This window comes from Macaca mulatta, chromosome 16, assembly GCF_049350105.2.
Source record: "Macaca mulatta isolate MMU2019108-1 chromosome 16, T2T-MMU8v2.0, whole genome shotgun sequence".
Taxonomy (NCBI): Eukaryota; Metazoa; Chordata; class Mammalia; order Primates; family Cercopithecidae; genus Macaca; species Macaca mulatta.
The window spans coordinates 47,739,971-47,767,318 of record NC_133421.1 but is presented as its reverse complement, the minus strand read 5'-3'; the positions used below and the strand labels follow the sequence as shown (position 1 = coordinate 47,767,318).

The 27,348-nt window shown below is 45.4% G+C and overlaps 3 protein-coding genes across 15 annotated transcripts in view; 2 read left to right on the top strand and 1 right to left on the bottom strand.

Moving 5' to 3' along the window:
- Positions 1-2,848, bottom strand: part of MYO19 (myosin XIX) — a 42,963-nt gene extending 40,115 nt beyond the window's left edge. Inside the window, 3 exon segments of the mRNA XM_015119450.3 lie at positions 5-159; positions 1,415-1,560; positions 2,193-2,848. Coding sequence (XP_014974936.3) covers positions 5-16 — 12 coding nt within the window. The 5' untranslated portion in view covers positions 17-159; positions 1,415-1,560; positions 2,193-2,848.
- PIGW (phosphatidylinositol glycan anchor biosynthesis class W) lies at positions 2,341-7,927 on the top strand. Of its 4 annotated transcripts, none has more exons than XM_028835745.2 (3): positions 2,341-2,476; positions 5,377-6,981; positions 7,627-7,927. In XM_028835745.2, the coding sequence occupies exon 2, from the start codon at positions 5,385-5,387 to the stop codon at positions 6,897-6,899; it is 1,515 nt and encodes a 504-aa protein (XP_028691578.2). In that variant the 5' UTR covers positions 2,341-2,476; positions 5,377-5,384; the 3' UTR covers positions 6,900-6,981; positions 7,627-7,927.
- A 6,077-nt stretch (positions 7,928-14,004) lies between these two features.
- GGNBP2 (gametogenetin binding protein 2) overlaps positions 14,005-27,348 on the top strand; it is a 53,721-nt gene continuing 40,377 nt past the window's right edge. For 4 of the 10 annotated variants that reach the window (XM_015119456.3, XM_015119455.3, XM_015119453.2 and 1 more), the window contains exons 1-3: positions 14,005-14,182; positions 14,710-14,908; positions 25,449-25,529. In XM_015119456.3, the coding sequence (XP_014974942.1) occupies positions 14,816-14,908; positions 25,449-25,529 (174 nt within the window). In that variant the 5' untranslated portion in view covers positions 14,005-14,182; positions 14,710-14,815. Of the gene's footprint in view, positions 14,183-14,632; positions 14,909-25,448; positions 25,530-27,348 lie in introns of those variants that run through there. The other 6 variants (XM_028836228.2, XM_077970828.1, XM_015119454.3 and 3 more) reach the window with 2 other exon arrangements.

Below are 27,348 nucleotides of genomic sequence, written 5' to 3'. Positions count from 1 at the left end.
TTACCTGCTGGAGCATCCTCCTTCGAAATGGTCAGCCAGGGTTCTGGGTTGCAGGAGGTACAAGGAGTACTATCCACCGAGTCATGGGACCATGGGCTGGGGTATGGTTCCAACAAAGGGCTCAGTTCTGGAGGAATCTCACACGAGTCACTCCAGAGCCTGTGGCATGAGAGAAGACAAGGACCACACACAGGTGAGGGCTTTTCTGGGGTGACTCACTCACTCCTATTCTTCCCACCTAGTAGGAGCAACCAAAATGAGATGCAAGGCAGGCCCGGGCAGAGAGTGAGCCTGTCCTTTCCCTTGCCAATTAGGAGACAGGGGAAACTTTTATGAGAGCCTCAGAGGCTCCCTGGGCTAGTTTTATTACAGGGTTAGGGTTTGGGTTGGGTTGGGGCTGCAAATCCTCTGGGTCAGCATGCTGTGGAGGAGGAATAAGACACTGGGGAAACAGAGAAGCCTTGTGCCCTATCTTCTACACTAGACAGAAATATCCTAGTTCTGTGTAGCCAGTCATTGGTGGGGAGGGGAGGCTGGAGTCATCTCTTGCTGCTCCAGGAAAGGTGTGGTGTGGTAGGGAAATCACAGTTCAACCACTCACTGGGTGTGTGATCCTGGGTCAGCCACATCACCTGCCTTCATTTCTTACCTTGAAAATGGGGACAGTTAAATCTGCCTCATAGGAGTGGTTGTGAAGGTCAATGAGGTCATGGTTTGACAACACCACACAAAGTACGAATCTGAGTATTCACTCAGAAGATAAACACCGTTAGCACTACGACTAAGGGTTGATGATCCATTTGGGAGCACTAATCAGGTGAACAGTCCAGTGTCAACCTCGAGAAGGTAAGGATTTCAGGGAGCAGAATCCATCTGGGAGGTGGGGTGTTGTGAGGCTGGGCCTAAGCCAATCTTTGAAGAATGGTTAAGGGACCCTCAGACTTGGAATTTTCTAGGCCTTGGCGCCACCCCTAGTAAGGAGAGATGAGGCTGAGGGTGAGGCGTGCCTGCAATGGATTAACGCTGGTGGAGACTTTCTTGAGGCTCTGAACACATCAAGTCTTTAAAAAACGCAGGGATAGGGACTTCCATAGAAGCTGGAAAAAGGACAATTCAGGTGGAAACAGGCATCAGGACTGTGCTGGACACACTGACCCTGGACACTGACTGTACCCCATCCAAGGGACAGCCATGCAGAGGGCTCCAGAGAACAAAGCTCTTTCAACTGGGAACTCATCTGAAGCAATAGGTCCAGAGGCGCAGCACAACAGGTTTGGGGTTTGAATCCAAAGCCCAAGGCCCCTGGCACAGAACCCAAGAACTGTCTAAGCCTTACTCTGTTTCCTCGTTTATAAAACGGAGTGATAATATCCAGATCTCACACGGCTAAATGAAGGATCAAAGGGGCTAATACCTGTGAGAGCGCTTTGCAAATGTTATCACGATGCAGCATCAGCTCCCAGCTGGAGTCAAGTGAGATCAGAGCAGTTTTCTGCAGTTCTCCCAGCTCCAGTCGGTTTTGCGGTTACCAGCCAAAAATTTCTGGAAAGGGTGTGACCACTGTGGGCAGAAGGGAGAAGGTAATGAGTAAATGGAACACCGAATCAAGGCAAGTGGCAACCTGATCACCAGTCCCTCCTTCTCAGCCTGTTTCTTTCTAGGCATGGAGGACAGTGGGTGGGCAGACGCTGAGAAAGTCTGGGTAAGGGTCTCGTGAGACCAGCTGGCTCCGCCCCCAGGTTCCCGGGGGAAACCGGGGACTCCCGGTCCGTGCGACGTGCCGCCAAACCCAGGGCTGGGATGCCGTTCCGGAAGCACCTGGCACGGGGAGAGTATGTCCTTCCCAGGAAGGTGGACGTGACCCCAGCCAAGGGCGCAGCCGCCCCCTCCCGGGGTCCTGAGCTGGGCGAAGAGTGGAGCAAGTACCCTCTCCCCACCCAGGCCGCCCCCTGCCGGCCAGGTGGCAAGGTGGAGGGTGATCAAGAAAGGTTGTTTCAAACGAGAGCGAAGAGCTGGGCTACCCCCTCGTGAGGCACAAGACGGTCAAAAGGAAAAGGGAAGAAAGAAGGGAAACGGCGCTTTGGAAGGGGAGGTGGAGATGCCTCCTGCCTCAGCGCTGCGGGGCAAACTGGCCTCCCAAGCCCCTTCCGCGTCGCGAAGGGCTTCAGATCTGGGCTCGGGGTGACACTCACCGGTCCCACGGCCCGAGCCGCCGTGCTTAAGGCCCCCGCCCGGCCAGACTGGAAAGGCGGGCGGGCTAGGTCAGGCGGCGGGAAGAACACGGGGAGGGGAGAAAAGAGGAGGAGCAGGAGCAAGCAGTGAGGAGAGGAAGCTGGGACCGCCGCACCGCACCCCGTCGGCTGCGGCTCTAGCTAAGTGGCCGGGGGTCGGCCGGCTCCTCCCCAGGGGCGGGGCGCGCACTCGCCGCGTGGGGCTTGGCCGGGACGCCGGGTCCGGCTTGCGGGTTCCATCGACGGTGAGATGTTTTGCGACCCAGGAGTAAAATGAGGGTAAAGCGGCAGCTTCCCACGTTCTGGGGGAGAAGCGCGGAAGCACAGTTTCCTGGGCCTTCGGGCGCCCCCAGGGCTGGGGGTCTTTCAGTAGAGGTCGCCGCGGCAGAGTCTTGTGCGGGTCCCGCGGACCCCATTACCCCGATAGGGCCTCGCCGTGAGGTCTGAGGGGCCGCGTGAGGTGCATGGCGCGCCGTTTCCTCTGCAGGCGCTCCTCTCAGGGCTACAGCCCTAGAAGATCTGGCCTGCACCAGCCCAAAGGACATAAGGACAGGAGTGGGTAGCCCACGGGACACTGGGACCAGCGCCATCATGGGCGGAGACGCGCGGAACCTGCTGGCCCGGAAGTGCAAGCTGCCCCCGTTGGCGGAAGCGCCGCGCGGGAGGCGGAAGCGGCTGGTGTCCGCGTGGTTTGGCGTTTGCCGCGGGAGTCCGGCGGCCCTGCCCACGTAGACCCTCTGCTGGGGGCGCCGGCACCAGTTGAAGCACGTGAGGTATACGGGCAGGGCGCGGCCAGGTCGGGCGTCTGTCAGGAAAAAGACTTTTTATGTTTATTTTTTAAGAGACGGAGTCTCCCTCTGTTGCCCAGGTAGGAGTGCAGTGGCGCGATCTCGGCTCACTGCAGCCTTCAACCTCTGAGCTCAAGCGATCTTCCCCCCTCAGCCTGGCGAGTGGCTGGGATTACAGGCGCGCACCACCACGCTCAGCTAATTTTTAATTTTTCTTTTTTTTCACTCCTGGCCTCAAGCGATCCTCTCTCCTCCCAAAGCGCTAGGATTACAGGCCTGAGCCACTGCTCTCGGCTAGGACTTTTTATTTTTAATGATCCACTGATTTGACCATTATTTTTAATGGTCAACTGTGAGGTATTGTCGCAGGTTGCAGACAGGCCATAATGCATGCATGCATTCACTTACTTATTCACTTCATGTTACACTGAGAAGCTCTAGGTTCATGTTTGACCAACAAATGTGTTCTTCCAGTATGCCGTTTTTCAGACAATTATGTGTGGCATTCAGAGGTGTTTTGCAGCCCTTAATAAAAGAGCAGCCAACACTAGTATGTGCTATACATCCATTCTTAATTGCACCCATCGTACCTACTTCCATCCTAACTTGAAAACGTAGCTGTCTGTAAATGAGGGAAGGAGCAGCCTGGGGATCCAGAAATCACTGCAGGGGTCACATTTTGTACCGAGGCAGTAGGTTTAGAGAGGCTCTGAACTGGAACCAAGGCCCCCAACTTCAAAATGTACTTCGCCCCTAGCCTTTGAATTTGCATTAAAGTCATTAGTAAAGTCTATTCAATTTTCATCAAAGAATCTTCATGGTATGTACTGTGCTCCATAATAGAAATTCCCATCTGTCTATGATGCCATTCTCAGAGTTTACATCCCAAATTCGCTTTCTTTTCCTTTTTTTTTTTTTTTTTTTTTTTTGAGACGGAGTCTCACTCTGTGGCCTAGGCTGGAGTGCAATGGCACAATCTCGGCTCACTCCAACCTCCACCTCCCCGGTTCAAGCGATTCTCCTGCCTCAGCCTCCCAAGTAGCTGGGATTACAGGCGCGCACCACCACGCTCAGCTAATTTTTAATTTTTCTTTTTTTTCACTCCTGGCCTCAAGCGATCCTCTCTCCTCCCAAAGCGCTAGGATTACAGGCCTGAGCCACTGCTCTCGGCTAGGACTTTTTATTTTTAATGATCCACTGATTTGACCATTATTTTTAATGGTCAACTGTGAGGTATTGTCGCAGGTTGCAGACAGGCCATAATGCATGCATGCATTCACTTACTTATTCACTTCATGTTACACTGAGAAGCTCTAGGTTCATGTTTGACCAACAAATGTGTTCTTCCAGTATGCCGTTTTTCAGACAATTATGTGTGGCATTCAGAGGTGTTTTGCAGCCCTTAATAAAAGAGCAGCCAACACTAGTATGTGCTATACATCCATTCTTAATTGCACCCATCGTACCTACTTCCATCCTAACTTGAAAACGTAGCTGTCTGTAAATGAGGGAAGGAGCAGCCTGGGGATCCAGAAATCACTGCAGGGGTCACATTTTGTACCGAGGCAGTAGGTTTAGAGAGGCTCTGAACTGGAACCAAGGCCCCCAACTTCAAAATGTACTTCGCCCCTAGCCTTTGAATTTGCATTAAAGTCATTAGTAAAGTCTATTCAATTTTCATCAAAGAATCTTCATGGTATGTACTGTGCTCCATAATAGAAATTCCCATCTGTCTATGATGCCATTCTCAGAGTTTACATCCCAAATTCGCTTTCTTTTCCTTTTTTTTTTTTTTTTTTTTTTTTGAGACGGAGTCTCACTCTGTGGCCTAGGCTGGAGTGCAATGGCACAATCTCGGCTCACTCCAACCTCCACCTCCCCGGTTCAAGCGATTCTCCTGCCTCAGCCTCCCAAGTAGCTGGGATTACAGGCGGGTGCCATCATGCCTGGCTAATTTTTGTATTTTTAGTGGAGACGGGGTTTTGCCATGTTGACCAGGCTAGTCTCGAACTCCTGACCTCAGGTGATCCTCCCACCTCGGCCTCCCAAAGTGCTAGGATTGCAGGTGTGAGCCACTGCGCCCGGCCCCAAATTCACTTTCTTTGTGAATCTGTCTTGTACAGGGAATAGCTGAAGCTTTGTAACCAATAATTTCATACTATTAGTATGACATTTCTATCCAAATGCATTAGTGTTAAGCTTCATCCCACAATCCTTGGAAGGGGAATCACAAATCCTAGGTGAACTCATTAGGGCCCAAAGTTCTTCTCTGAAATCTAGTAAAATTAAGCCAGGTATGCTAATTACACAAGAATGTTGCTTTTCACAAATCCATTCCTTTGCTCTTGTTTTCACAGGAAGAAAAATGTCTCAAAAGCAGATGAAGGAAGCTTTTGTTAGTAACCTCAATGGAACCACCGTGCTGGAAATCACCCAGGGATTGTGCTTTCCTGCATTCTGTATCCTGTGCAGAGGGTTCCTGATCATTTTCTCACAGTACTTGTGCTCTTTCTCACATACCTGGAAAACTAGATTCTTCATTGACTTTGTTGTCCTAATAGTTCCCATGGTAGCCACTTTGACCATTTGGGCTTCATTTATCCTCCTTGAGCTTCTTGCTGTAATTATCTTTGGGGCAGGGTTGTTCTGTCAAATATACCGAAGGAGGACCTGCTATGCCAGACTGCCTTTCCAAAAAATCCTTGAAAAATTCTTGAACATCAGTCTAGAATCAGAATACATTCCAGCCATCTCCTGTTTCCGTGTAATTACCAGTGCATTCACTGCTATTGCTATTTTGGCTGTGGACTTCCCATTTTTTCCCAGAAGATTTGCCAAAACTGAGCTCTATGGGACAGGAGCAATGGATTTTGGAGTAGGCGGCTTTGTTTTTGGGACTGCAATGGTTTGTCTAGAGGTCAGGAGGAGAAAATGTATGGAAGGGTCCAAATTGCATTACTTTACAAACTCATTGTACTCCGTTTGGCCATTAATCTTCCTAGGAATTGGACGATTAGCCATTATAAAATCAATAGGTTATCAGGAACATTTAACTGAGTATGGAGTTCACTGGAACTTTTTCTTTACCATAATAGTTGTGAAATTGATAACACCACTGCTTTTCATTATTTTTCCCCTAAATAAGTCCTGGATTATTGCCCTCAGTGTTACTGTATTATACCAGCTAGCCCTTGACTTTACCTCACTGAAGAGGTTAATATTGTATGGCACTGATGGTAGTGGCACACGGATTGGTCTATTAAATGCCAACCGCGAAGGAATAATCTCTACCCTGGGGTATGTGGCAATACACATGGCTGGTGTGCAAACAGGGTTATATGTGCATAAGAACCGATCACATATCAAAGACTTGATAAAAGTAGCCTGTTTTCTTTTACTGGCAGCTATTAGCCTCTTCATATCTCTTTATGTAGTTCAAGTAAATGTAGAAGCAGTATCTCGAAGAATGGCAAATTTAGCCTTTTGTATTTGGATAGTTGCTTCTAGCCTGATCCTTCTTAGTAGTTTATTACTGGGTGATATAATTTTGAGTTTTGCCAAATTTCTAATTAAAGGAGCTCTGGTACCATGTTCTTGGAAACTTATCCAGTCACCTGTTACAAGTAAAAAGCATTCAGAATATCTAATCCCTGAAGCTGAAAGAATGGAACCCAGGCTTTGTTTAATCACAGCTCTCAACAGAAAACAGTTAATATTTTTCTTGCTGTCAAATATAACAACTGGCCTGATCAACCTAATGGTAGATACATTACACAGCAGTACCTTGTGGGCCTTATTTGTGGTCAATCTCTATATGTTTTCCAACTGTTTAATTGTATATGTACTATATTTGCAAGATAAGACTATACAATTTTGGTGATCAGCAGGGGTAGGATATATAAGTACTTGGGCAATATTTAATGAGGAATATTAATTGTAAAGAAATTGTGCTTTTTGGCCGGGTGCAGTGGCTCACACCTGTAATCCCAGCACTTTGGGAGGCCAAGGCAGGCGGATCACCAGATCAGGAGACCGAGACCATCCTGGCTAACACGGTGAAACCCTGTCTTTACTAAAAAAATACAAAAGATTAGCCAGGTGTGGTGGCAGGCACCTGTAGTGCCAGCTACTCAGGAGGCTGAGGCAGGAGAATGGTGTGAACCCAGGAGGCAGAGCTTGCAGTGAGCTGAGGTCGCGCCACTGCACTCCAGCCTGGGTGACAAAGCGAGACTCCGTCTCAAAACAAAGAAACAAACATGCTTTTCACAACAGTGTTAACAATATTTTATTACAAAATAGAGTTTCAGTCCTCTAAACAGTAGGGATGCTTATTTTTATTTTTATTTTTTTGAGACACAGTCTTGCTCTGTTGCCCAGGCTGGATTGTAGTGGTGCCATAGTGGTGCCATCTCAGCTCACTGCAACCTCCACCTCCCTGGTTCAAGCAATTCTCCTGCCTCAGCCTCCTGAGTAGCTGGGACTGTAGGCGTGCACCACCACACCCAGCTAATTTTTGTATTTTTAGTAGAGATGGGGTTTTGCCATGTTGGCCAGGGTGGTCTCAAACTCCTGAACTCAAGTGATACGCCCACCTTGGCCTCCCAAAGTGCTGGGATTACAGGTGTAAGCCACCACACTGGGCCAATGCTTAATATTTTAATGTATCTCAACAATAAAACCAAGAAGAAACAAAGCCTTGTGACTTGTTAGAATGTATTAAATAAGAAGAAACAAAGCCTTGTGACTTGTTAGAATGTATTTAGTATTTTAAAGAAACTTTATAGTTGTGACATTGAAAGACTGTTGGGGGGGGAGATTTTTACTTTCCACCTTAATGTAACCTTATGCTATTCTGTATTTTTATTGTATATTGCTTTTACAATAAATATAAAATGACATCCTGGCTAACACGTGAAACCCTGTCTCTACTAAAAAAATACAAAAATTAGCCGGGAGCGGTGGCGGGCGCCTGTAGTCCCAGCTACTCGAGAGGCTGAGGCAGGAGAATGGCGTGAACCCGGGAGGTGGAGCTTGCAGTGAGCTGAGATCCGGCCACTGCACTCCAGCCTGGGGGACAGAGCGAGACTCCGTCTCAAAAAAAAAAAAAAAATAAATAAAAATAAATAAATAAATAAATAAATAAATATAAAATGAAATGTTTATGTTGACATTTCAGTGTGAACTGTGGATTGTCAATGCTTCTTTATTGCTCAATTTAAATTTGAATAAAACCTAGGACTAAGAAGCAAGTGTTTAAAATCAAATACTCCAGTGTGCAGATGGGTGGATAAAAAAAGAAAAGTTTTAAAAATAAAATAAATAAGATACTTATATACTATGAAGTCAGACAAATGCTCCAAAGAATAGACGGAAGGCTGGCATGGTGACTCACGCCTGTAATCCTAGCACTTTTGGAGGCTCAGGTGGGAGGATCGCTTGGGCCCAAGAGTTCAAGACCATCCTGGGAAGCATAGTGAGACCCTGTCTACAAAAAAATAGACTGAATTGTATGTTGTATTATAGTTTATACACATAATAATTACGAGGCAATAAAAGTTTTGCTTTGGGATTAATTCATCTTTTAGCCTACCCTATGCTAGGGATTTAAGAAGCACAGCACAAATTTCCTGACACCTCAGAGCTTGCAATCTAGTAGAGGAAACACATTATGTTTCCTCCATATGTACATACATTATGTACAGTATAAACATTACAGTATATGTTTATACTGTAAAATGCTAAGTTATGAAGAAAAAGTATAGGTTGTCAAGGGTGTCAAATCAAGAACTGACCTAGTAAGGAGTCAAGTTTTCCCCCACAGATGTTTTTGAGCTACAGCTGATTAGTGGGATGAGGAGTTACAAAGTCTTAGGTGTCTGGGGGTTGGAGGGCAAACGGCAGAGAACATTTTAGATGGATGACTCCCTCAGCAAAAGTCCTAAGTTGGGAGGGTACCAAGCACGTTATGGAATTGAAAGAAGGCTGAACACAGAAAAAGGAACAGAATGGGCAGAGAGCTGGAGACACAGGCAGGGGCCACATCAGGCATCCTCATCTACCATACTAAGGGGAAGAAGAACCAATAAGAAAGATGACAGTCATCAAGTACCCAGTGTAATTTAATAAAACTATGGCTAAATTAAGGTTTAATTTAGTTTAAATCTTTAAAAAAAAGAGATGGGGTTGGGGTTGCCCAGGCTGCTCTCAAAATTCCTGGCTTCAAGTGATCCTCCTATGATAGCCTCCCAAAGTGCTGGGATTACAGGCGTCATGATCCTGGCCTATAAGAACGTTTAATATTCTTTTTTTTTTTTTTTTTGAGATGGAGTCTTGCTCTGTCTCCCAGGCTGGAGTGCAGTGGCAGTCTTCGCTCACTGCAACCTCCGCCTCCTGGGTTCAAGCGATTCTCCTGCCTCAGCCTCCTGAGTAGCTGGGATTACAGGCACGCGCCCCTTCGCCGGGCTAATTTTTGTATTTTTAGTAGAGATGAGGTTTCACCATGTCGGCTAGGCTGGTCTCGAACTCCTGACCTCAAGTGATCCACCCGCCTTGGTCTCCCAAAGTGCTGAGATTATAGGCATGAGCCATCGTGCCTGGCCAGGTGTGTTTATTTTTGATAGATACAACAGAACTTCCCAGTGTCAGCTCATGAAAAAGAAAACCCAATCCACAGATCCTCAGATTTAGGCCACTATGGTAATTTAAATAACATTCTGTGGCCATAGATTGTCTTACCACATAAAACAATGCGGTTATTATAATGAAACAACAAAAGGTCTTCTAATCAACTATCATTTTCCTTGCAACTATCAATTTTTGAGGGCAGAGAAGGGAGAGGGAAAGATAACAAAGTGAGGAGTAAGAAGAAAATAATCTGGTCTAGGACCTCAGCCTATCTATGCCCTTCAGAAAGTGACTCACTCCCATAATTTTAATTTTTTTTTTTTTTTTTTTTTTTTTTTAGACAGAGTCTGGCTCTATTGCCCAGGCTGGAGTGCAGTGGCATGATCTCGGCTCACTGCAAGCTGCGCCTCCTAGGTTCACGCCATTCTCCTGCCTCAGCCTCCAAAGTAGCTGGGACTACAGGCGCCCGCCACCGCGCCCGGCTAATTTTTTGTATTTTTATTAGAGATGGGGTTTCAATCTCCTGACCTCGTGATCCGCCCGCCTCGGCCTCCCAAAGTGCTGGGATTACAGGCGTGAGCCACCGGCCCAGCCAATTTTAATTTTACACAATTATAAACTGGGGATGTTTACCACACATGCCCCAATAGCTCTTGGGTTCCGAAGATGACAACCAGTTTTATTTTTATTGAGCATCAATGTCCAATATATTTATATAAACCATATAAGAACCATATGTTGCTCCCTAGGAGATTAAATGTAGTCTATGAAGCAAAAAAATAATAAGGAATACCTTGGTACTTTTTGTTTTTTTAAAATCTAGGTAGCCTGGAGAACAGATAGATCTCATTTATGCCTGCATTTTGTGGCTAGCTTCTCACACATTTGGACCTAAGAAAAAGAATGGTATTTTGCTGATAATTTATTACAGCTCCATCCCTCCAACTGTTCTTTATTAGGTACCAGCAAAATGTGTTCTGCTGTTGATTGCCTTTGCTTTCCTGGCCTTTCAAATCCTTCAACCTTGCATTTTACAATGCCAATATCAAAATGAAATAATAGGCAACAAACAACTGTCTTTTAATGTAGCAATGATATATTTTGTCAATTAGAGGTGTGCTCTCTAAAAGCAGATAGTTTTCATTTTAAAGTACATAGGACAAGGCCGGGCACGGTGGCTCAAGCCTGTAATCCCAGCACTTTGGGAGGCCGAGACGGGCGGATCACGAGGTCAGGACATCGAGACCATCCTGGCTAACACAGTGAAACCCCGTCTCTACTAAAAAAATACAAAAACTTAGCCGGGCGAGGTGGCAGGCGCCTGTAGTCCCAGCTACTCGGGAGGCTGAGGCAGGAGAATGGCGTGAACCCGGGAGGCGGAGCTTGCAGTGAGCTGAGATCCGGCCACTGCACTCCAGCCTGGGTGACAGAGCGAGACTCCGTCTCAAAAAAATAAAAATAAAAAAATAAAGTACATAGGACAATACTCAAGAAATATTTGCTGCAATACTAGTGGTTATGGCTAAAAATAGAGCAATAGTGAAAATAAAATCAAGTGCCTACTCTAAAACCAGGAAGATGCACAGTAAAAACTTCGAAAAGTCATTTTGCCATGAAATAATTTTCTAAGCTTTTTCCTTGAGATATTAATTTTATTGTATTGATTGTATTATATTGTATTTGTATTGTATTGTATTGGATTGGATTGGCTTGGCTTTATAGCACCCAGGCTACCTCCTTGAGAAACAGCAACTTACCTAGCAAATCCGCCTTTTTCACTTTTAAGAATACATTTTCATTGAATTCCTATTTGTCCAAAGATACTAAGTCTGCTCAGTGGACCTAACAGACAAACCCAAATTAGGGAAAGTAAGCTCAGATAGAAAGAGACTGTTGTGATCTCATTTTATTATGTTTTATGTATGTGTTTTAACACCTTTTCATAGATTTAAATCCTCAGGTGAATACTCCATTCTTTGTTAGTACCTGGTGTGTGTTCAGTAGTCAAAGTAATGAAAATTAGCACCTATATAATGAACTTGTCATTTTTAATGTTCTTTACCAACCAGAATCCTAATAAGTTTACAAGGTTTAAAGTGGGTACATTAATTGATGTAGCCATTATAGTAGCACCTCTAGATACTGAAAGCCACAGCATTTTTTTTTTTTTTGAGATGGAGTCTCACGCTGTTATCCAGGCTGGAGAGCCATGGCACAATCTTGGCTCACTGCAACCTCCACCTTCCTGGTTCAAGCGATTCTCCTGCCTCAGCCTTCTGAGTAGCTGGGATTAAAGGTAGTCGCCACCACGCCCAGCTGATTTTTGTATTTTTAGTAGAGACGGGGTTTCTCCATGTTGCCCAGGCTGGTCTCGAACTCCTGACCTCAAGTGATCCGCCCGCCTTGGCCTCCCCAAGTCTTGGGATCACGGGTGTGAGCCACCGCGCCCGGCCTGGTTTGTTTGTTTTCTTACATAAAAAGCATGATTCTCTAAAAAATGTCAAAATTTTGGCTATGTATATGAACATCGTACATACGTATTAGATTCAAGTTAATACTCACACTCTTCTACTCTGCTAACATGGCCAGAAGACATACTTTTTTTTTTTTTGAGACGTAGTTTCGCTCTTGTCACCCAGGCTCGAGCGCAATGGCGTGATCTCAGATCATTGCAACCTTTTGCCTCCTGGGTTCAAGCGATTCTCTTGCCTCGGCCTCCCGAGTAACTGGGATAACAGGCGTGTGCCACCATGCTGGGCTAATTTTGTATTTTTAGTAGAGACTGGGTTTCACCATGTTGGTCAGGCCGGTCTCGAACTCCTGACCTCAAGTAATCCACCCACCTTGTCTCCCAAAGTGCTGGGATTACAGGTGTTAGCCACTGCTCCTGGCCCAGAAGACATAAATATTTGCCGGGAAATCACACCTTTGGGAATGAACAATGGTTCTTCGTTTATTATGTCACCGACCCTAACAATGACCACACAATGTACTAAGTCAACATGGCTAAGGGTGCACTATGGGCTTTTTGTTGTGAATCTCTAAGACTCCATGTCATAACCCAAATACTTTCTTGTTTGTTGGTTTTAAGACGGAGTTTCGCTCTTGTTGCCCAGGCTGCAGTGCAATGGTGCCATCTCGGCTCACTGCAACCTCCGCCTCCTAGGTTCAAGTGATTCTCCTGTCTCAGCCTCCCTAGTAGCTGGGATTACAGGTGCATGCCACCACGCCCGGCTAATTTTTGTATTTTTAGTAGAGACGGGGGTTTCATCATATTGGTCAGGCTGGTCTCAAACTCCTGACCTCAGGTGATCCAACCGCCTCGGCTAAAGTGCTGGGATTACAGGCGTGAGCCACCGTGCCCGACCCAAAATACTTTTAAAGGTATCACAGCTCCAGCCTATTCTAGCAGGAAATAGAGCAGTAAATGGATCTATCCTTCAGAACATCAGGACTTTCAGAGGCTAAATATCTTCACAACAGACCTCCAAAACCTTCAAGGTCAGAACTGAACACACGGTGGCGAAAGCAACTGTCTTCACAGCAGTTCTGCTTCCTAGGAGACAGCCACAGGGAAAGGCCTTCGGCCAGTGCCAGTATTTCGCCCAAGGGAGTACCTGCTCACATTAACCCAGCCCAAGAAGTTCCTTTGGCCAAGACGCACACACACACCACTGTCCAGTTTTCTATTTCCCTCCAGTGTAACGACAACCACAAGCTGTCAGCACTTCACTGTTTGCGTTCCCCTCAGCGGGATCGGGATGCAGCGCCCCTGGCGAGCCGCGGTGTCAGGGCCCTTTCCTCCTCTTCCCGCCGTGGGACACGAATTCAGTGGCGTCAAGGGCCAAGATACAGAGGCCAGAGTTTGTCTCTCACCCCCCGATGCTCGTCTCCTTTTCCTCACTGCCTTCCGCCCCCTCTGATCTTGGCTCCTCACAACCTATCCAGGTCCTCTCTGGACCTCTGCCCTGAGTCAGCCCGAATCAGGCGGGCTTGCCTCGCTGAAGCAGTTCCCTTTCGAGAAGAGGCAGATTTCCCTCTACACAGACGACACCCTGACGTGGAGGGGCTTGCCCCTCGGCCCTGGGGAAGCCTTCCCGGTCCGCGGGCTGGGGCCTGAGGTTGGGCGGATCACCCCTCCTACCAGTCCTACTTCGGGTCTAGCGGAATGGCTGGGCTCGGAGGAGGGTGCCGGGCCCGCCGGCGGGACGGCCAAGACTGCCCCCTACTCTCTGGGCGCAGATTTTTCCAGCGGGGACCCCACCGCGGCCGGCCCCAGTCTCGCGAGAGGACGCGGGCCCCGCCCGGCGCCCGGCCCCGCCCGGCCCCACCTTCCCCTTGTCCCCCGCCCGCCCTCCTCCACTCCCCGCGGCGCGAGCGGCTGACTGCCCGGAGAGGAAACGGCATTCGGAGCTGCGCTCCCGCCCAGGCCGGCCCTGACGCGGGCCTCGTCAGCCGGTAACGGGGAGCAGAGGTGGGAGTTAGGGAGGCGACCACGAAAACAGTGAAGGTCGGAACCGACAGCCTCCGCCGAAAAGGGTGAGGAAAGGGTTTGAGCCTCCCCCTTCTCTGGACTCCGCAGAACCGCGCGGGGTCGACCCCTCCCAGGGGCGGGGTCGCGCTGGGCAACTGCAGTCCTGGGTCTGACTGGGCGGGGTGCGCCCAGAAACGGGGAGAAGGGGTCAGCTGGGGGCAGAGGACACCCGGGCGGCGGGCGACGGGGAGCAGGCTGTGGGGCCGAGGCCAGGGCTGGGGTCGTGGGGCCGGGACTCCTGCTCCGGGCGGGGAAGCCCCCGGGCAGGCCGGTCCCTTCCGCCTCTCCTTTGGACCCTGACTGGAGGCCGGCGGGCGGGCGGGCGGGGGCCGGGCGGGAGAGAGGGAGGGAGCGCGGCGCGAGGGGGCGGGTCCCGGCGGCGCTGGGCGCTGATTGGCTGAGCGCGTGTGGAATCGGGTGATGGGAAACGCAGCCCGGCTCTCCCGTCCCCTCCCGCTCCGCTCCCTGCCCCCCGTGGCGAATGTGCTGCGCGGCGGCGGGTGCTTACGCTCGCGGGGTTTGGCTGTTGCAGGCAGGAGCTGGGAGGAGGCGGCAGCGGCGGCGGCAGGAGCAGCAGCGGCGGCGGCGGCGGCAGCTGGGAGGAGGTGGTGACGGTGGCAACGGCAGCGTCGGGGACGATGGCGCGACTGGTGGCAGTGTGCAGGGACGGGGAGGAGGAGTTCCCCTTCGAGAGGAGGCAGATTCCCCTCTACATAGACGACACCCTGACGGTGAGCGGGCCGGGCCGGGCTGGGCCCGCCGCTCCCCTGGCAGCTGTTTCCCCTCCTCCCCCTCCCCCAGGCCGAGCGCTGCGCACTGGAGAAAGAGTGTGTTGCAACTCCTAGGCGAGGCCTTCTCTCCAGCAGGCCCCACAAACTCGCCTTTGCAGTGGGTGGCTCGGTAACCTCTGTCGGCCGCAAGCCCAGAGCTCCGTACGCACTCCCTCTTTCCAGATGTTCCTTTTTTTGGAACCTTTTTCCTTGACCCTTTCCCTTTAGGAGACGCTGCTTTTGCCGAAGCACACGTCTCAGAGGGGTTGAAGGATCTTGGGCGTTTAGGGCCTACCCCTTACAGAAACCACCTACCCTCGGGGAGGCTTAATTACCTGGAAATGTCGCAGCTGCACTGCTATCTGTGTATTTTCTGTTTTAATACTGGTAGCGCTCACCACATAAGCTTAATTACTGGGGGCAGAGTGACATGCTCGTGCACAGTCAAGATTCCACTAAAGTGGTTTGATTTCGTTGTAATTAGTCTTATATTGCCTCATGCATTAAAACTCTTGAAATGATTGTACTGCTAGGCCCTACCTCTTCAAAACGGGCTTTCTTGGCATTATTTAGTTTACAGGTGGACTTTTTTTTTTTTTTCCCCCAAAGGAAGCCTAATTATTGAATGTGTAAGAGTACTATAAAAAGCTGATTGCTCATCTTGAGTGTCAAGACCCAGTTCCGGGTACTTTCTTCTTTAGATTTGGTAGTGTAGCATTACCGACCCTCTCTGCCCTATGTTGCTGTACTAGTTCCTTTAAAAGGAAATGGCTGAAATTTGAATTGAATCTGAACAGGAAATGAGTGCAGTTGCTTGCCACTATTTCTTAAGAAATGAAATTAACCTTTTCCGAATATCTTTTGAAATCTGCATTTTGATGATGCTGAAGGTTTGGATTATACATTTGCTTATTTCGATAAGGTGCACCTAAGTCTCTTCATCTTATCAGTATTCTTTTGCTATCAAAGGCAGTTGATCAGTTTTGTTCCTCAGTATTTTTTTTTTGCAAATATTTACCGAAGTTTTTTCAAATTTTATGTAAAATGCAAGTCATTGTAGAGATGCCAGTCTGCCTTTATGCTTGCCAGTCTCAATTAAGACTTGATTGAGCTGCAGTACTTTAAAAAGGATTAGAAGAGCTGTTGAATGACTTAATTTATTAGAACTTTTTAAGTGACAGCATCTACAATTATTCAAGTGCATTTATTTTTCATGAAAAAAGGTAGAATGATTTGTTCTGACATAAATAATGTTGATGCATTAGAAATTATTTGTGTGTCTTGATTATGATTTCTGTACTTTTTGCATTAGAAGTATAATGGACTTGTATTTTTAAATAGTTGAAACTAGCACTGTGATCAAATTAAATAATGCGTTTCTTACTTTGGACTCCAGATAGGGATTCATTTGTTGATATTTTCTCTCTTCTCGCCCCCGCCAATGTAAACACTTTTCTGAAGCATATAGTTATGATAACAGCCTTTAAGGTTTATTGTCCCAGAATGGCTTTGGAGTTTAAAGAAAAAAAAATTCAGTGAGTTTGGATATAAGATTATTATTGGATGAATAATCATAACATAGGGAAACATATCAAAACATAGGGAAAACCAACATAAATAGGCTTTAAAAGACACTAGTTCTTGGTATATTCACAAAACTACCTTTGTGAATACAGCACATTAATACATCTATCATATAGCACTTTAAAATGACCAACTTTTTAGGTGCTTTTATACTGTGTTCTCTCCACAATGATGTGACTTTCCAAAATTTTCCACTGAAAAAGATGTAACCTTGCAATGTGGTTTAGTATGGAACTTACTTTGCACTGTATCTGGTGGTTGAATTTTGCTTTTATTGTACTGTGGACTTGTGACTAAGGCAAATAAAACTTAAGCTCACTTAATTTAAATATCTGAAAATAACATTTAGGAAAAGGTGCAGTTTTTCTTTGCTTCAGAATGGGTTTTTATCACAAAGGAATGAGTGAGACAAATATTTGTGTTGGAACTTCTGCACAGTCGTTGAATGCTGGGAGTGAATGTTAGTGAAAATTTTTATCAAGGGAAACAAGTTTCTTTCAGGATATTCTACCAAATACTACTGAAAGGGAGAATCCTGAGCAAAACACCTGTTGGGAGAGAAGGGGAAAAGGGAAGAGGGAAGGAAGATACCTGTATCAAGAGTTTTATGCTCTGCACTGTTCCTTTGATGGATGGCAGCGGTGGCCTGAAGTTAACTTTAGGTTTTGTCTTTGTCCCTAGGGTCTGTAGGTAATGCACTGAGGAAACATTTTTTGAACTTACTTCAAATAGTAGTCTTAGGATTTTGATAGTAGCTGAATGTTGCAATATAGTAACAGTGTTTACAGTCAGTTGCAGACTTTATCATTTTAGTAGGGATGCTGAAACTCTACCCTTAGTTAAACTGGCAATTGTAACTTGGACTTGTAAAATGAAATTAACAAGCTTGTATGTAAAGAAGTAGCCTTAGGCCGGGTGCGGTGGCTCACGCCTGTAATCCCGGCACTTTGGGAGGCTGAGGCGGGTGGATTACTAGAGGTCAGGAATTCAAGACCAGCCTGACCAACATGGTGAAACCCCGTCTCTACTAAAAATAAAAAAATTAGCCAGGCATAGTGGTGCGTGCCTGTAATCCTAGCTACTCAGGAGGCTGAAGCAGGAGAATCCCTTGAACCCAGGAGGCAGAGGTTGCGGTGAGCCAAGATCGCGCCACTGCATTCCAGCCTGGGCAACAAGAGCAGGACTCTGTCTCAAGAAAAAAAAAAAAAAAAAGTAGCCTTAGGCCCGGTGCTGTGGCTCAAGCCTGTAATCCTAGCACTTTGAGAGGCCGACGTGGGCGAATTGCCTGAGCTCAGGAGTTTGAGACCAGCCTGGGAAACATGGTGAAAACGCATATCTACTAAAATAGAAAAAAATCAGCGGGTGTGGTGGAGTGCACCTGTATACCCAGCTACTGATAAGGCTGAGACAAGAGAATTGATTGAACCCCCAGAGGCAGAGGTTGCAGTGAGCCGAGATCATGCCACTGCACTCCAGCCTGGGAGACAAAGTGAAACTCTTTCAAAAAAAAAGCCTCTTCTTTTTTTTTTTTTTTTTTTTTTTGAGACGGAGTCTCGCTATGTCGCCCAGGCTGGAGTGCAGTGGCCGGATCTCAGTTCACTGCAAGCTCCGCCTCCCGGGTTCCCGCCATTCTCCTGCCTCAGCCTCCCGAGTAGCTGGGACTACAGGCGCCCGCCACCGCGCCCGGCTAAGTTTTTTTTTGTATTTTTTAGTAGAGACGGGGTTTCACCGTGTCAGCCAGGATGGTCTCGATCTCCTGACCTCGTGATCCGCCCGTCTCGGCCTCCCAAAGTGCTGGGATTACAGGCTTGAGCCACCGTGCCCGGCCGCCTCTTCTTTTATGTGATATGTTGTATCCACATTTAGAAGATTCCCATGGTAGTTCTGTGAGTTTGAACACGAGTATTGGATAGGGCTGATGTAGGTGTATTTGAGAAAATCCCAAATAAGTTGGTGGAATGGTGAAATATTTAAGAAAGTTTTATACTCTGTAGCTAAAATGTTCAGTGTTACTACAATTATAAAATAATAGATAGAATGCAGATTTGATTTTAGAGAAGTCTTTGAAGAATTAATTTTTTTTTTTTTTTTTTATTGAGACGGAGTCTCACATTGTTTCCCGGGCTGGAGTGCAGTGGCACGATCTCGGCTCACTACAAGCTCCGCCTCCCGGGTTCATGCCATTCTCCTGCCTCAGCCTCCCGAGTTGCTGGGACTACAGGCGCCCACCACCACGCCAAGCTAATTTTTTGTATTTTTTTTAGTAGAGATGGGGTTTTACCGTGTTAGCCAGGATGGTCTCGAGCTCCTGACCTCATGATCCACCCACCTCAGCCTCCCAAAGTGCAGGGATTACAGGCGTGAGCCACTGCGCCCGGCGGTTTTTTTTTTTTTTTTTTTTTTTTGGAGACAGTCTCGCTCTGTCGCCCAGGCTGGAGTACAGTGGCATGCTCTCGGCTCACTGCAACCTCTGCCTCTCGGGTTCAAGTGATTCTCCTGCCTCAGTCACCTGAGTAGCTGGGATTACAGGCGCGTGCCACCACGCCTGTCTGATTTTTTTGTATTTTTAGAAGAGATGGGGTTTCCCTATGTTGGCCAGGCCGGTCTCGAACTCCTGACCTCAGGTGATCTGTCCATCTTGGCCTCCCAAAGTGCTGGGATTACAGGCATGAGCCACCACACCCAGCCAAAATATATATTCCTTCTAAAATCTTGAAAAATAACTACAAAGCAAATTACCCTTAGTCATACTTCTCAGGGATAAGCAGCATTTGGTATAATTTCAGTCCTAGACACACACATAGATACAGAGTTAATATATTTTCTGTAACATTTTTTGTCCTGATTTATTTCACTAAATGTAATTTTGAAAACACTTTTCCTTGTCATTTTTAAACATTTTTAATGGCCGTGTAATATTCTGTTGTATGACATTCCGTAATTATTTTTCCACTGTTGGGCATGGAGGTTGTTCTAGTTTTTGCTATGGATAGACTGTAAGAACATAAATAATGCAAAAATCTTTGCATTAAAATGTTTTCTCAGGCTTTTGGAAGTGGAATTACTGGATCAAAGGATAAGAACCTTTTGTAAAGTTCCAGGTACATATTGTCCGATTGCTACAATATTTCTTTTCTTTTCTTTTTTTTGAGATGGAGTCTTACTCTGTCACCTAGGCTGGAGTGCAGTGGCATGATCTTGGCTCACTACAACCTCCGCCTTCCAGGGTCAGGCGATTCTTGTGCCTCAGCCTCCTGAGTAGCTGGAATTACAGGCGCCTGCCACCTTGCCTGGCTAATTTTTGTATTTTTAGTAGAGACGAGGCTTCACCATTTTGGCCAGGCTGGTCTGGTCTTGAACTCCTGACCTCAAGTGATCCATGTGCTTCAGCCTCCCAAAGTGCTGGGATTACAGGCATGAACCACTGCTCCCGGCCAGATTGTTACCATATTTCTGCATCGCAGTTTACTCCCCTGATTTAAACCAATCTAAATAGACTACTCTGATAAGAGTTTGGGTTTTTTTTTTTTTCTTCTTGTTTCCATGTACAGCGTTAATCTGATAAGAGTTCTTGATGTCTTACACTTTAAAAGATAATAAATGATAGCATATCCACTTGGGAATTAAATGTTTGTTTTTTTTTTTTTTTTTTTTTTGAGACGGAGTCTCGCTCTGCCGCCCAGGCTGGAGTGCAGTGGCCGGATCTCCGCTCACTGCAAGCTCCGCCTCCCGGGTTTACGCCATTCTCCTGCCTCAGCCTCCCGAGTAGCTGGGACTGCAGGCGCCCGCCACCTCGCCCGGCTAGTTTTTTGTATTTTTTAGTAGAGACGGGGTTTCACGGGGTTAGCCAGGATGGTCTCGATCTCCTGACCTCGTGATCCGCCCGTCTCGGCCTCCCAAAGTGCTGGGATTACAGGCGTGAGCCACCGCGCCCGGCTAAATGTTTTATAATTGTTGAAAGTTTAGCATTTAATGTTTTCTTTCAATTGTAACAGTTAATTTTACTGAGGGTGATAGATGTTACAAATAGCTGTGTGGATGAAGAAGTAAAAGAGTAAAACCAAAATGACAGTGATTTTAATAAATGCAAACTTAGTATATTGTTGGTTAGAACTTGTGAGAATGCGCTAAAAACAGATTTTTTTTGTGGTCAGGAGAAACCAGGACAGATACTTAAGAGTGAAAGTGGGTAATGGATTCAATAAACTTTATAAAGCAGTAATTGCAGCACAATGACTTGTTCTATTTGTGGCTAGCTATGGGTAGGGAACCTCTTCATGAAGCTGAATGCTAATGATGCCTCTATAAAGCCACACCTGAAATACTTTACAGGACTGTCTTCCTTTAGGTAACCTAGAATCTCAAGATTAAGTTAAGGAAGTGGTTTTAAAGAGTGAAGAACAAATTGTGCTACTAGCCTCTTTGCCTTCCCCTTTTTATTTTCATCTCTTAAAACATTTAACAGCGTATAGTGATTGGCCAGAAAACAGTAAGGTAAAAAGCCATTGTCCTAAGTGTTTGAAAGGCAAGGACAGAGTAATTATTTAGTATGAGTGCATTGTCTCTAGCCAGAGTGGTGAGTAAATACAAGAGCAAATTTAGGAGTATGTAAGCTGATGAAACTGGGAAAGACAGAAATAAATTAGATCTTAGTATTTTTGGTACTAATTAGGTTAAAATGAAATGATTTGAAATGAGTTTTGTTTTTAAAAATACTTAACTGTTCTTTATTGACTTTTTTTTTTTTTGAGATGGAGTTTTGCTCTTGCTGCCCAGGTTAGTGTGCAGTGGCACGATCTCGGCTCACCACAACCTCCGCCTCCCGGTTTAAGTAATTATCCTGTCTCAGCCTCCTGAGTAGCTGGAATTACAGGCATGTGCCACCACAGCTAATTTTTTGTATTTTTAGTAGAGAGAGGGTTTCTCCACATTGGTCAGGCTGGTCCCGAGCTCACGACCTCAGGTGATCGGCCTCCCAAAGTGTTGGGGTTACGGTTGTGAGCCATCAGCTTCTTTACTGACTTTTTAAAAATAATTCCTAAATCAGGTATTATCCATATAATTAAAATATTTTAGACTGGGCACGGTGGCTTATGCCTGTCATCCCAGCACTTTTGGAGGCCTCGGAGGGTGGATCACCTGGGGTCAGGAGTTCGGGACCAGCCTGGCCAGTATGGTAAAACCCCATCTGTACTAAAAATACAAAATTAGCTGAGCATGGTGGTATGCCTGTAATCCCAGCTACTTGGGAGGCTGAGGTGGGAGAATTGCTTAAACTTGGGAGGCAGAGGCTGCAGTGAGTCGAGATTGAGCTGTTACACTCCAGCCTAGACAACAGAGTGAGACCCTGTCTCAAAAAAAAAAAAAAATTTTACAAATCAGCTCGCAGGTCTCAGTATTATTAGATGTGGTCTTTGACCTCTGTTTCAATTTTTAAAACAGTTGATCAGAATAAAAATACATACTGAGTCAGAATTTAGATTTTGCCTAAGAACCAGACTGGAGAGACTTTGATTTAGTTAAATAAGGAATATTTGTTTCTTAAATTGATAGCTTTGATCTTTAAACACTATAGATGACTGTCATTTTTTTTTTTTATTATAGCTGTTGGTATTTGGCGAAATGGTGTATATTTTTATCAAGCAAGTGAAAATATAAATCAAGGTATTAGTTGCTTAAATGGTAGGTTTGGAGTGACCTGCAATATTCTGTTGAATTACATGGTTTCAAAAGTTTATACATTTTTAATGACTTGACAGTTAAATTTCTTTGTGTCTTAAACCTTTTGATGATTCCAGAAAATATGAGTTAATTGAACTATTAACTATTTCATTGCTTTTATTGTAATAGTTTTCTGGACCAGGATTTCCAATACCAGGATTATTATTGTTATTTTTTAAAATTGGAATAGACCATGTTAAATAGAATACATACAATAGGCAGTATAGATCATTAGATATTTTGCTCATTTCAGTCATCGTCACCAGATCATTTATTTTTTATTTTTATTTTTATTTTTTTTGAGACGGAGTCTCGCTCTGTCGCCCAGGCTGGAGTGCAGTGGCCGGATCTCAGCTCACTGCAAGCTCCGCCTCCCGGGTTTACGCCATTCTCCTGCCTCAGCCTCCCGAGTAGCTGGGACTACAGGAGCCCGCCACCTCGCCCGGCTAGGTTTTTTTTGGTATTTTTTAGTAGAGACGGGGTTTCACCGTGTTAGCCAGGATGGTCTCGATCTCCTGACCTCGTGATCTGCCCGTCTCGGCCTCCCAAAGTGCTGGAATTACAGGCTTGAGCCACCGCGTCCGGCCACCAGATCATTTATTACTACAGCATTAAAATAGACCATTGACTTCAGTTTTCCTTTGTACTGTTGATAGAGATAATGTATTAAAGTGCTTATAACGATGTCTAGTACATATGAAGTGTCTTTATTATTACTTATTGCTACCTGTTTTTGGAGGTGTTAATGAGAAGACTAAGAAGGAAAACTAGAAACAAGATGTCAGGGTTGATAAACCTGAAAATTGGATGATTGACGTTTGGACATTTCATCTGTATATGTGGAAGAAAAAACTTCCAGAATGGTAAAAGCTATTGAAATGGGCTGGGCAAGGTGACTCATGCTTATAATCCCAGCACTTTGGGAGACCGAGGCGGGCAGGTTGCCTGAGCTTGGGAGTTTGAAACCAGCCTGGGCAACATGGCAAAACCCTGTTTCTACTAAAAATACAAAAAATTAGCCATGCTTGGTGGCAGGTGCCTGTAATCTCAGCTACTCAGGAGGCTGAGGCAGGAGAATTGCTTGAACCTGGGAGGCGGAGGTTGCAGCGAGCCAAGATTGCGCCACTGCACTCCAGCCTGGGTGACAGAGCGAGACTCTGTCTCAAAAAAAAAAAAAAAAAAGGCCGGGCGCGGTGGCTCAAGCCTGTAATCCCAGCACTTTGGGAGGCCGAGATGGGTGGATCACGAGGTCAGGAGTTCCAGACCATCCTGGCTAACACGGTGAAACCCCGTCTCTACTAAAAAATACAAAAAACTAGCCGGGCGAGGTGGCGGGCGCCTGTAGTCCCGGCTACTCGGGAGGCTGAGGCAGGAGAATGGCGTAAAAACCCGGGAGGCAGAGCTTGCAGTGAGCTGAGATCCGGCCACTGCACTCCAGCCTGGACGACACAGCGAGACTCCGTCTCAAAAAAAAAAAAAAAAAAAAAAAAAGAAATGGAAGCATGTCTCTGAACATGATATAGTGAATATAGAATTGGAAGCAAGGAGCATTAACTCTTCCCCCCGTAATATATAGTATATATGCATTGTAATAGATTTGGGAAATACAGGAACACATGTAGAAAAAGTTGTCTTACTACCTAGAGATAACCACATATAATGTGTTTTCTTTTTTTGAAAGATAAAGTATACACACTAAAAATGTTGTACATGCAGTCTGAAGTAAGTTAATATTTGTGTCATAGTCCATCTTCTTAGTATCTGTTTCCTTACTTCATATATCTCATATTCCTCCCTTATCAAATCAAGAAAAACTCTTAAATCTATTGCTTACGTTTGACTTAGCTGTTAATGAGGCCTCATTTTGTTGTTAGAACAAGCATATTTTAAATTTCTCTAATATGGGAAGAAAGGAATGGTCACATCCATTAAAGAAGCAGGTCTTTGGTTCTGGTTGGGGAAGGAAGTGATGTTTTTAAGACCACATTCAACTGAGGAATATTTTGTTTTTGCCTTAAGTGGGTCTTTTTGTCTTGACTTCACTCTGGTTTTGTGGGAGTTTGTGGTCCTTGTTATGTGGAAATAGTTGGTCCTAGTACAATATGTTTGATCTTTAACAATGTTTTAGTTAAGATATACATATGTTACTTAACATTGTTTTGAAGGCATATCTTTTTCCCCCACATTTTAATACCTGAAATCAGGATGCTGCTTTAATTTGATGACATAGTAAAAATGGCTTGTAGTGATACATAATTGTGGTACTACTTAAAATCTGTGGTATGACAGCAGATCAGTAAAATGTACTAATTACAGATTCCCATTATGTGACATGCTGAAGCCTCCTTAAGCTTCATATGCCTTCCTATGGTAGTGAATTTTGATAATTGAATAAGTATATCAATGTGTCCTTTTTATTCATAATTAGAGCAAACATTTACTATGTGCCAGGCACTGTTTTGGCCGGGCACAGTGGCTCACGCTTGTAATCCTGGTACTTTGGGCGGCTGAGGTCAGGAGTTCGAGACCAACCTGGCCAACATGGTGAAACCCCGTCTCTACTAAAAATACAAAAATTAGCTGGGCATAGTGTTGGGTGCCTGTAATCCTAGTTACTCAGGAGGCTGAGGCAGGAGAATTGCTTGAACCCAGGAGGTGGAGGTTGTGATGAGTTGAAATCATGCCACTGCACTCCAGCCTAGGTGATGGAGCAAGACTCCGTCTCAAAAAAAAGGATCGAAGTTTTGTTTTTTTTTTTTTTTTTTGGACAGAGTTTCACTGTTGTCCAGGCTGGAGTGCAGTGGCACGATTTCGGCTCACTGCAACCTCCGCCGCCCGGGTTCAAGCAATTCTCCTGGCTCAGCCTCCCAAGTAGCTGGGATTACAGGCATGCACCACCAAACCCGGCTAATTTTGTATATTTAGTAGAGACGGGGTTTCTCCATGTTGGTCAGGCTGGTCTTGAACTCCCGACCTCAGGTGATCCGCCTGCCCCCTCCACTCCCGGCCTCCCAGAGTGCTGGGATTACAGGCTTGAGCCACTGCACTGGGCCATGTACTTGGATTTAAAAAAAAATTTTGAGGGGCAGGGATGGGTGCAAATCTGGCTTTCAGGGATCTATTTCTGGAGTTTGTAGGCTGTATCCTGTTTTCAGAGGGGTAAAATAATTGATTTCTGTTCTGTTTGCATTTTAAGATGGTGATGGAATTTCCTGACAATGTGTTAAATCTCGATGGACATCAGAATAATGGTGCACAGCTAAAGCAGTTCATTCAGGTAATAGTTTTTTCAATCAGTGTTTTTTTTTATTTGTTTTTTGTTTTGTATTTATGTATACTTATGTATGTATGTTTTTTATTTTAATTTCTTTAAAAATTGTTAACAGGCTGGGTGCAATGGCTCATGTCTATAATCCTGGTAATTTGGGAGTCCGAGGCCTGTAGATCACTTGAGCCCAGGAGTCAAGACCAGCTTGGGGAACATGGCAAGACCCCATCTCTTGGCCTGAGTCTGGGGTTTACATTTCTTCTCTCCTGAGTCTTCCCTTGGGTCTGCATGTGCGGTGGCCTGCCAGCACTTGGAAGAGGCCGCATATCCATTGTGTTTGCTGGAGTGGTGCACATGCTCATTTGAGGCGTTTTTCTCTTATCAGTGGACTGTTCCAGAGGAAAGTAAAAAACTAGTTAACCTCAATCAGTGTTTTTAATGGTGTATGCGTATTTTAAAGACTCATTTAAAATTCAGCTGTATTAGTTTTATATAGGGTTCTCTAGGTCTTAATATTGCACTGAAATTGCTCTTTTACCATTGCTGTAGTAAGCATACATATTTACTTACCTGATTTATGTAACTGCCATGTGAAAAAGAATTGGTGGTGGTGTGTTAATATTTTACATGTCCATAAGACTTTCATTTTAAAACCAGGCCATCTTTCCTAGTTTTTAAAAGATAAGGTATATAATTTTTCATTAAAAACTTGTTGGTTTTCTGCTGTAGTAATTGTTTTGTTGAGACAAAATAATCCTATATTATGAACTTTCTGATGTTTATTTAATTCCTGAGAAATATAGTACTTTATAAATACACTTAAATGCAATATACAGTTATCCCTCAGTATCCGTGGGGGATAGTTCAAGGATCCCTATGCAAACCAAAATCCACAATGCTCAAGTCCCTTATAGAAAATGGTGTAGTAAGGGCTGGGCATGGTGGCTCATGCTTGTAATCCCAGCACTTTGGGAGGCCAAGGCAGGTGGATCACTTGAGTTCAGTAGTTGGGCAACATGGCAAAACCCTGTCTCTACAGAAAATGCAAAAACGTTGGGCGGACATGGTGGCATGTGCTTGGGGTCCCAGCTATTCAGTAGACTCAAGTGGGAGGATCTCTTGAGCCCAGGAGGCAGAGGTTATAGTCACCTGAGATCGCATCACTGCACTCCAGCCTGGGCAATAGAGTGAGACCTTGTCTCAGAAAAAAATAAGATGTATATTTGCATATAACCTCTGCACATCCTCCCATATACTTTAAAGCATATTTTGATTACCTATGGTACCTAATACAATGTAAATGCTGTGTAAATAGTAGTTATAGTACATCATTTAGGGAATAATGACAAGGAAGAAAAGTCTGTACGTGTTTAGTACAGATGCCACCATCCTTTTTTTCCCCTCAAATATTTTCAATCCTTGGTTGGTTAAATTCACAGATGTAGAACCCGTGGATACAGAGGGCTGACTATAATTAAGATATTGGAAGATGACTTGTTAGTTTACTTCAGAACTCTTATTTCTACTTTTAGAGAAAACTTTGAATGGAAGGGTAATGGTAAATGTGAGAAAATGCTTCTTGGGAATTATCCTACTTTCCTATCTGTTTTTGGTAAATCTGGAAGTGTTAACTGCAGTTAACTATAACTCTGTCAGGTAGAAGTTACTAGAGTTTGCTCATTTATCTGCAACAGTAGCTCTCAGTTATTTTTCTACCTTGTCATAACCAGCAGATACCATTCATAAGCAGCAGCATGCTAGTTCCTCACTTCCCTACATAGGGAAGATAGGCCATGTTTTCTCCCACTAATCCGTAATACACCTGGTC

Bases quoted from the DNA above. Each gene is read 5' to 3' on its own strand.
- PIGW (XM_028835745.2), top strand. From the start codon at position 5,385: ATGTCTCAAAAGCAGATGAAGGAAGCTTTTGTTAGTAACCTCAATGGA.